This window comes from Aplysia californica, unplaced genomic scaffold (genome assembly GCF_000002075.1).
Source record: "Aplysia californica isolate F4 #8 unplaced genomic scaffold, AplCal3.0 scaffold00321, whole genome shotgun sequence".
Taxonomy (NCBI): Eukaryota; Metazoa; Mollusca; class Gastropoda; order Aplysiida; family Aplysiidae; genus Aplysia; species Aplysia californica.
The window spans coordinates 774,144-784,163 of NW_004797591.1; the positions used below are offsets into that span (position 1 = coordinate 774,144).

At 41.4% G+C, this 10,020-nt stretch overlaps 2 protein-coding genes across 3 annotated transcripts in view; one reads left to right on the forward strand and one right to left on the reverse strand.

The window, feature by feature from the left end:
- The window catches only part of LOC101852638 (mitochondrial Rho GTPase 1-A), a 37,503-nt gene extending 30,311 nt beyond the window's left edge, over window positions 1-7,192 (reverse strand). For both annotated transcript variants that reach the window (XM_035970799.1, XM_005102332.3), the window contains exons 1-4: window positions 6,858-7,192; window positions 3,875-3,975; window positions 1,547-1,605; window positions 269-350 (exon numbers count right to left, since the gene is read on the reverse strand). In XM_035970799.1, coding sequence (XP_035826692.1) covers window positions 269-350; window positions 1,547-1,605; window positions 3,875-3,920 — 187 coding nt within the window. In that variant the 5' untranslated portion in view covers window positions 3,921-3,975; window positions 6,858-7,192. The remainder of the gene's footprint in view (window positions 1-268; window positions 351-1,546; window positions 1,606-3,874; window positions 3,976-6,857) is intronic.
- Window positions 7,193-7,364: 172 nt separating this feature from the next.
- The window catches only part of LOC101855118 (guanine nucleotide-binding protein subunit beta-like protein), a gene marked incomplete in the record, with an annotated part of 47,062 nt that continues 44,406 nt past the window's right edge, over window positions 7,365-10,020 (forward strand). The window contains 1 exon segment of the mRNA XM_013084839.1: window positions 7,365-7,437.

Consider the following 10,020-nt stretch of genomic DNA (forward strand, 5'->3'; position numbering starts at 1 on the left):
CCCCCGCCCAGAAACTATCAGCTAAGATAAAATTTCAACAAATACAGCTAAATAAGAACAAGGCATGTGTGATCCTTGTAAGCCCCTCAGCTCAAGGAAAATGATGGATTGTTAATTTTTTCCATATAAAGGTATTTACTTGTGTATTTAAAACAAAATGTAAAAATAATTTCAATTTTAATCACTACTGAATTCATGCCAAAACAACAGGAAAAGATGCTGTACAACTTTAGTTTATATCATCAGACCTTCTAGTGAAGTTACTAACCTGAGTAGTCCACGATGCAGGTAGGTACATGCTCCGGAGTGACATCAGCTGGTATGGTGATTTCTTCGGCTCTTGCTGGAACCTTTTTGAAACAGATACAACGCAATGAGTAAGAACAATAATCTTAAAAATAAATGGTGAAATGAGCAAAAAATAATCTCTAAGCAGAATATACAGGGTAAATACTGCAGTCTCTGGGCAGAGGAAAAGAATCATTATAACAGACTGAAAATTTCTAAGCACAACATAATTACAATGTGTAAAAGCAAGTATCTCTCCTGAGAATGAACAAAAATTTGGGTCATGGAACATATCAATAGAATGCCCATTTCAGGTCTGACGTAAAAGATAAGTATTAATATTTCAAGGCAGAAATTTCCCTTTTAACTGATTCCGTCCATTCGGCCGCTGACAGCTGCTCTGAGTTTTTCCACTGACTGCATTTGACCGCTGTGAGCGGTTCAACGAAACAAATGTGCACTTTTTAACATAGCTCCTACTTTTTAAGTTGTCGAAAGGAAGTAGAACTTGTAAACAAACCTGACCTCAATCTCTGAGCGCTAATATCGATCGAAACTCTGCGAAATTCTTGCAAAAATCACCGTTTTGTTGTCGCTATGTCGGCTAGATCTAAGGGCAAGGGTAAACAACATGTAGCCTGGTATAATTAAGAGGCCCTTCAAAGAAAGATATTCAATTAAATTTGTGAATTTCTTGCATAAATGTGTGCTAGGGTGATATCGCAATAATTTAGTGTTGATTCCTACGGATTATAAGGACTTGCAGAGCTGAGAAAATGCAGTCAGTCAAAATTTTCGAAGAGGAGTTGCGCAATTTTTTTTCCCTCATTCATTTTTGTCTGAGGGAAAATACAATACAAACAGACTATAGGTCATTGTTAATGGTATAAACAGATTCCTCTATTGATTCCCATCAGTTTGGTATATTACAATACATATCTGAGTAACTTACAGCTTCACAGTAATGCATTAAATAGATGCACCCCAGATCTAAAACTGAAAAGGGAAAAATAATTCTGTCCAGAGCCTGAAAAAATCATGGACGGAATCAGTTAAATATCTCATCTACCATTCCCACCCTTGTATTTTTAGTTCAAATGACACCATTGTTATCTTTTTATATCAAATGAATCGTCACACTTACAATTACCTATCTTGCTTAAAATATTTTGAGGCTAACAGGTATTCATAGCACTGCGTCCTCTAATAAAAGTACATTTGCAATACGGCATACTATATTTCGAGGCAAAAAACATACCTCCTCCGCAAATTCCTCACTCACAAGTGACAGAATCAGGGATGTCTTGCCAACTTTTTCTGAAAGAGATTTTCAAATATTAGATTACAGATCTTACAGCCCTTGCACACAAAATTTGTTATACAAGATGAACACTCAGAGCTTACAATACGCAGGCAGTATGGCATACAGACGTAAGTCATTTTTAGCAACCTTTGAGATACGTCTGTACTCAATACTGCCTGCGAATAGACAATATTTTTCACACTTTTTAGTATGAGTAGTTCTATCAATCTCTTGAGGACAGACTCTTTCAATCAAGTATAGCGCAGCTCATTTCTACCAGTTCTTTGTCTATGTTATTCAAAGTTTTCCTTCTTTGCACAGTGTAGCATCACTTGTCTTTCATGAAGCTGAACTACACCTTCACAGCTATAGAAAGCAATGTAATTATTTCTTTTCTTATTCACAAAGACCTTTTTCACTTCCAATTTGATAAGGCAACAAGTTAGAATTCTGAGAAGGGGTTATCCTGAGAAGAACTCCCAATTTATCCATTAACTATACCCGCAAAAACTGCACCTTCTCTCGGGCAAGTAATGTGTATATATTTATTTAAAATCTGACTGATGTATACACTTATAACCATATATGATGTGTCACCGCGCTGTGGAACCAGGCACTCATCAAATTTCAGGTTTGTTGAGTCATTGGTATTATCTGAAAGCTTTCTCATTTTGCTTGCTTTCAATGAAAAAAATACCTGCCTATCTTGAATAGAAGTTGAGATATTTACCATTGAAAGAGGTGGAGTTGCCTGGTTCTAGTGGTAAAATTAGCGAGAAAATGGCCGCCAAAGTATGGTAACTTTAATAGTTGAGAGTCCTTTGGGAACTTGTAAATTACATATAATATATATTTTGTGCCTTTAATCCAACGTTTTTCAGTAAAAATCACATGGCAATGAGTTTTTATGTGGAAATGAAAGGTCTTGAGCCAAAACCAAAATAAAAAATTCAATAAAATTGCCAAAGTGGTGGAAAAATGTCCTTTTCTTCTATTTCATTATGTTGACAAGCGCCTGATTTCACCATGATGCCTCACACTATCATACTATGTCAGTACAGTGGAACTCGGATTCAACGAGAACTCGGATTCAACGAGATGAGATAGATTCCCCGGGTTTTTTCTCTCTTAAAAATCAATAAAAATAACCCGGATTCAATGAGCACTTAAATCAGCGAGCTCGGATTCAACGAGGTCGCTTCCAGGGTGAACAGCCCCCGAATAAGTGGCTTCGCTCATTTTTCTCCCAGAACAAACTTTATCTATAAACAGAAACCATCCATAGCACCTGTATCATGAAACTTTATTCACTTAGCCGATTGCATGCAACCAATCAGCAGCCTTTTTCATACCAACACGTGTCTACTCTGGCCTGTGTCGCGGACGGATGGGCGGCCTGCACACGTGTGGCTGCGTGTGCGTGTTGTGGAGGGGAAGGGGGTGGGGGGGACACTAGCGGTCCGGGCGTTGAACGTCTGAGATACAAACGTGTCACAATCTTTTTCCTCCCGTCGGCAACTGATCATTATTACAATGTTATTACAATATTACAAGCTAGTCTTGACGTAGATCTACGTAATGAATTGTGCGCTGGTCTATGGAATCAAAAGTTGCCGTATGCTAGGCTCTACACAGCAACACAACTTTTTGGTAAACAATCGAGATGACACAGGTGTGTTCATTTGAACGATTCTGTATTTTTTTTACACAGCTTAAAATATGCAGGTATATCAGGCACTACTTGTGACTTCTCTTTATACATTACTTGCTCAGTGCCTGTAATAATCCATCCCAAACCTCGTGTTTGCTATAACGAACACGCGGATTCAACAAGATTTTAGGCCAGGCCCCGCGACCTCGTTGAATCCGAGTTCCACTGTACTCTGCTACCTTCATTTCTGTACATCAAAGTCTGCATTTCCCCGAAAAGACATACAGATATATGTGTCTGCCAAAACAGAAAAGAAAATTTGGTATCGTACACATTCCCATTCAGTAAGTCCAGCAGATGGACACACAAGTATAATGTGCTCCATCACACTGCATTCCATGCAATAAAGTGTATCATGTACTAAATCACTTTTGCCAAAGTATTATACAATACCACTTTTGAAATGGATTTAATTTAAAATATGAAATGCAATAGAAACCAATTTCACTCTTTCCGCATTCTAGTAACGGGGATATATGCATTTAGAAAGTATAATTCAAATCAGTTAATAATTGGATAGAGAACAATATTCAATCACTGTCCAATCTTGAAAACTTTAAAAAGTCCCTTACCATCTCCAACAAGGAGAATCCTCACATCTCGTTTGTATGACGTCATCTTGCAAATGATCCAATCTCTTGCAGTAACTTTTGGTCAGCTAACAAACATGCCCCTAATGATCCAAGAAATAAAAATACGAATAAGAGGATAGACGGATATCAAACAGATCTTCGTTATGCATTCACTCCAATTTTTTACAATTCAGGAACTGAACTGAAAAAAGAAATTCAAAGCTGTAACTATAATTATACATGATAACTATTTTAACAAAACATGTTGTTCAACATGTGGTGATAAAAATACATGTCTAGATAATTAAACTTCTAATCAAACAAGCTTCTTCTTTACAAATAACCTGGTCAATGAGAATACATATTTTAAATGCATATTTAACTGTTAGTCAAGTAAATCATGCATTACAGAGCGATCTGATGAAAACACATTCCCTTTTTTAAAATATGACCGAAAATTTAATGACAAATCACAAAGACATTCTTATACACAATACAAGCCTTAGATGGCAGCCGAAGCCTCTCTTATCGATTTTAAACCACCAACGGATCTTTAACCTGCGCAACTTGCACACGGGACCTCCGAGATTTTTCGCGCTTGTCCAAGAAGGCTTGGTGTAGATCTTTCAGGACTACCAGAAGATCAAAGGTGTAGTAAGAAGGAGCCAAGGAGTAGCAGTAGAAAGACTGTAGAAAGAGTCAGGAGCCCAGAGGAAGGGGCGATGGAGGTTAGGGGGTGGGGGCAGAAAGTGGAGACGAAAGCAGATGACAGAACATTGCTAGAGAGCAGGAAAGGAGGTGAAACGAGACAATTTTAGAGAAGAAAATTTTTCTGTCGCTACCCGGAATCGAACATGGGATCTGTGAATGAGAGGCGAACACCTTAACGCCATGAAAACCCTTTGTTAGTCTTTTCAGCTTAGTTAGTTGTGTAATGGGTTAGAACGACTCGCTCGTCGGAGTGTTTGATGTGAACGCACGGTTACTAGACCTCGGACAAGGCTTGTTTTGAAAGTAACAGCAGAACTACGAATATTATTCATCACGAATAGATTATTTGTAGGAAGTGGCTATTCTCATCCGGGGTGAGAATAGAAAAACGATCTACCTCTCACCCCGGGTGAGACTTGCCAGCGTAGGCTATTCTCACCCGGTGCGAAACAAGACCTGCTTTTCCTCATTTTGGAATACTGTCTATCGGTGTGGATGATCAAATTGATAAAAGCCAAGAAAAAATTACGTTATAGCACAAAAGTAAGCTAATTTGATCGTCTTCAAAGATGCTATGGCTATTTCACTGTTCGAATCGAGCCGAACTACATGGGTCGCCATTTTGTTTTGCCCGGAAGTTCTCGCAAGATCTACTCCTCCCCTCTCTGTCTCTTTCTGAATACTGTCTATCGGTGTGGACGATCAAATTGACCAAAACAAAGTTAAAAAATGATGTTAAAACACAAAAGTAAATCAATTTGGTTGTCTACAAAGATGCTACGGCTATTTAACTTTTCGAATCGAGCCGAACTACGCGGGTCGCCATTTTGTTTTGACCGGAAGTTCTCGCGCTACTCCTCTCTCTCTCTCTCTCTCCACTACCCACAGACAAAATTGTACGCTTTTAGTAGGCTACAGTTGTAATGGAACGTTTGTTCACGGCACAGAATTCTACAATTTTCCTGTTATCACAGTGCAGAATTCTGTGGTTTAGGGTGAACGCAAGATTTGTTGGCCAAGATCTAGGCTATAACGGTGAACGCGCACCGGGTGAGAATAGCCAAAAGACTCGCCTGCACTATTCTCATCCCGGGTGAGAATAGAGGTGGCCTTAGGCCTATGTATGTCGCAACTTTATAAGTCTATCATTCGAGAATTCTGAGAGCGGGCAAAGATCAAACACAACTTGGGGCCAGTCAACTTACTAAATCCGGCATTATATTTAGGAAAATAAGGTTCCAAGTTCCTACTGACAAAAAGTTCAATAGGTCAGGTGCTTCTCAAGATAGAGAAGAAGGAAGAGTTTAAGCTTTTTGAAAAATCCAGCTCAACAGACTGGAACTGGAACAAAAAATTATGAAACATGACAGAAATCAGGACAATAGGAATGCTTGAAATTTGGGGCAAAACAATGGGACATCTCGATTAATTCGGGATGAGTGGCACATCTGTGTATACTACTAGCCTAATAATACGTAATAGTAACAGGCCTAGCCTAGAGATCTAGTTAGTAAATTTTTATCTAGATCTAGATTAGAATAAAAAAATCAAGGCATTCATGGGCAAAAAATCTTCCAAATTAGATTTATGTTTTAGTTTTATTCACATTTCAAGGATTGCCTCGGGTTAAAAAGTAAAGGTTAGGGATATGGTAGCGGTAAACCTTAGTAGCCCTTCCTAACCTAACCCTTGTAACAGTTTTACCAGAATCCAGCAATTTTATGTAAAATGTCGAAGATTGGGGAGTCTCGAACTAGGTTCTATTTTGGTTAGTAAATTAGTTCAGATAGATCTAAATCTTTAACTGATAAACTAAACTATAAATAATGGAGTGATCTTGTAAGTAGTTCCGTTCGTTAAAGTCCACGATCCTGCCTAGATCTTTTGTTTACATCAAGACCAAGGCCAAGAGAAGAAATCCGGAAGTCTGACCAAATAAGCAACAGAAAGAACAAGGATGCAACCAAACACTGCAAAACACCAATTATGGTAAAATTTAGGGGGGCATGCCCCCCGAATTCCCCCCCATATTTTTATTAGGTCAGGGGCAAGCCCCCCTGAAACCCCCCACTCTTGACTCTTGGGGCCCAAACCGGCAAATAATAATTGGGGGGTGGGAACTGCCGAAAAAGCGCCATTCTTTGCTTGAATTTTTATTTTCTGGCTTTAGACTTAAGTGTTTCCGGGACGTGTTTCCTTCCAGTCTCTCTCTGGCGTTCAGGTTTTGGACTTTAACGAACGAAACTACAAAATCACCAATGAATAATGGCACCTGGATGATCAGCTGGCTGAAGGTTTTTTTCAAAACATTACATAACAGACTTGTCAGCAACTCTTTCTAAACAAAGAGTAAGGGGAGCAGTGACAGCTCGTTTTCCCCCAGGGAATTGGTTCCACTTTCAGTGTCAGGGGCAGCAGCAGCAGCAGCAGTTCTGACTGAGACTGGAGTGAAGTGATTGCTGATGAAAGCAGAGATGATCGGACGAAGAAAGCAAAATGCAAAGTCAAAGCACTTTCTGTTATTCCAACTATTTTGATTGTAATTGAATCTTCACAATGTCACCTCCTGGACTGAGAGATGCTTACTAAGAGTGATAACAGTGTGTAAATTAAACAGTATTTTCTTTATTCAGTGCACTTGTTTTGCAACATTAGGAAGGGTGACAGGAGAAGTCATCCACCATGTTGCAAAATTGTACTTCCGCACTAAGTGCGCATGCGATTTCTTGACAAACCAATCAAATTGTGCAGGAAATCGAAAGTAGAAATATACAAACTGAATGAAACTCAGCTGGGTGAAGGAGTTGCTCTCCTTTTTCGCAGTACTCTCACTCGCATCTGAAGTTGATGTGGTAGGTGCCATAAAATTCGACGTAGTTTTCTCTCACCGGTTGAGTTTCCATACCTCTTCTTTAAAAAATATGATGTATTTTGATCTGGTTTTAAAGATCAAGTACAATCTAGATCTACATCTAGATTTCTAGATCTCTATGAGAACGACATCAAGAGAGAAAATAAATCTGTGCTCTCGCCATAGACAGATGTAACCTAGATTCTAGATCTAGATTCTAGATCTATATTCTCGATCTAGGCCTAGATTAGATCTAAAATCTAGTCTAGATCTAGATATCCAGATCTACAACTCTAGGCCCATGGCTTTCACTTTCAGTCCATAACAACTTAACAAGAGTTATGCACATGCCAACGTGTATCGGCTCACACGAGTCCGTTATTTTTGCTATGTGTGTTAATATTGTGCCATAAATGGCATAATGATGGATTCAGTTACTAGATCTAGATCTATAGATCTAGATTCTCTAGACATAGAATCTAGTAGGCTACTAAGTCTAGGTCTAGATCTAGATATAAATTATAATTATCCCTTACACTGTTCAGGCTTTATTGTTCATTCATAGGACAGTCCATAACGTATTATTATAATAATGGACTGTTTCATTCATATGAGAGCAGTGAACAATAAAATATTGTGAACGTTGTCAGGAGTGCAACCGTTTTGGTCAAAAAAGTAATGTTTCAGAGGCTGGTTGAAAATAATTTATTGTTTAAAAAATATATGGCCTAGATCTAGATCTATATTCACCACAGTGGATATCATCAATGTGTTTCTTTAGCAGACCTATTAGCTGCCCCACTGTTCAAGACTTGCAGCCACCCCCAGTGGGTTTGGGGGGGGGGGATATATATAATAGACCCACTGCCTCGTCTGCAGGAGGTGTAACCCCTTCAATGACGAGGTGTCACACACGGACCCCAACCCTCTGGGATCCGGATGCGACACTGACTTTGGTAAATCTTCCTCTTCTCCTTCCTTCTTTTTTTCTTTTTCTATCTCTTCTTCCACCGCTGACCTCATGTGTAGAAAAACTTGAGGTCACCCACCCCACAGAGTGGGCGCATCGTTGACCGTGAGGTGCGACCCGTGCGGAGGGAGACCGGGTACCTGGCGGTTGAGGATGAGGCCTACAGACTGTCCCTCGCCAACACACCTCTTTGGTCCAGGTTTTCCTCTTAGACGGGAGGGTGTGGCACGGCCCATGCCACTCAATCGGTTGAGAGCTGAAACCCCTGCAAGCCCTGGGTCAATCTTTACGGGAGGGTCTTGTACTTTCTCGTGAAGAGTATAGCTCCGGGGTAGTCCTGGCACAGCTCTGGTTATGCAAGCAATGTATCCCCTTTTTGGGCTCGGTGGCGGGCGCGGAGCCCCGGAGTCGAATCACCTACAAACTCGTATAGATAGTTATACATGTAGATTCTCAAATCCCTAAAGACCCTTCCCCACCTCCCAACGCTCAAAAAGTCTCGGCTCGCGGAAGCAGGTGCGGCCGCCGAGCGGAGCAAAAATGGAAAAAGGACCTTTCCCGCTGCCTCTTTCCTCCCTTCTCCCAGGGAGCTTCCGAAGCAGCCGTACGTGGCCATCTGCAGTAAGGAAGACGCACTGAAGAAGATCACTGGTCTGAAACTGTTCAAGACGGGAGATGCACTACGACAGGTTCTGGGATACATTCCTACGAATGCCCAGAAGCTGTCCTCTGGTGTTCCGTACTCCTCGTCAAGTGCGCAACAGAGGCTGAAGTGGCCAAACTCCTGACCTTTGGCGGTATTCAATGTACTTCCGAACGATACCAGAAGTTAAACTGCTCGAAGGGCGTCGTCCGCAGCCGTGAACTGCAGCATGGAGGAAATGGTGGCGAACTGCGAAGGTGTGACCCACGCCCGCCGGATTACTCTTCGGCGGGGGGAGACCACCCTCGAAACCAACACGATCATCCTGACCTTTGATTCGTGTCGCCCTCCAGCCACCGTTCGGGCATATCGTACTTGGTCTTAGACGTGCGACCCTATGTGCCGAACCCTCTGCGCTGTTTTAATTAAGTGTCAGAAGTTCGGCCATAGTCAGTCGAGATGCCGACACGCAGCCGTGTGTCCTCGTTGTGGCAAGACCGGGCATCCTGAGGAGGAATGCAAGGCTAGTCCTTGTTGCCCCAATTGCCACGGCCAGCACTCAGCCTTTTGTAAGGATTGCCTGACTTGGTTCCAAGAACGCGCAATCCACCAAGAGTATAAAAAGTGTGAAATGGCTGCTCGTTTCAGGAGGCCCGAAATGCTGCCTGCCCGCCAGTTGTGACCCCGGTCCCTGGCCGGTCATTCGTAAAGCCAGCCCGGGAAGCCACGAGGTCGGCAAGTACTTTTACTTTTACTGCCGACCTCCCAAAGCTCGCGGTCAAGAGGCATGTCTCTGTCAAGAATGAAAAGGCTCTTCCTACCCATGTGATACGCACCATTGAGATACCACTGACTAACCGCTTTGAGGTTCTAGGGGAGGACGGGATGGACTCTTCTTCCGCCCCCTCTCCTCCCCCCTCTTCTTCTTCTTCTTCTTCTTCTTCTTCTTCTTCTTCTTCTTCTTCTTCTTC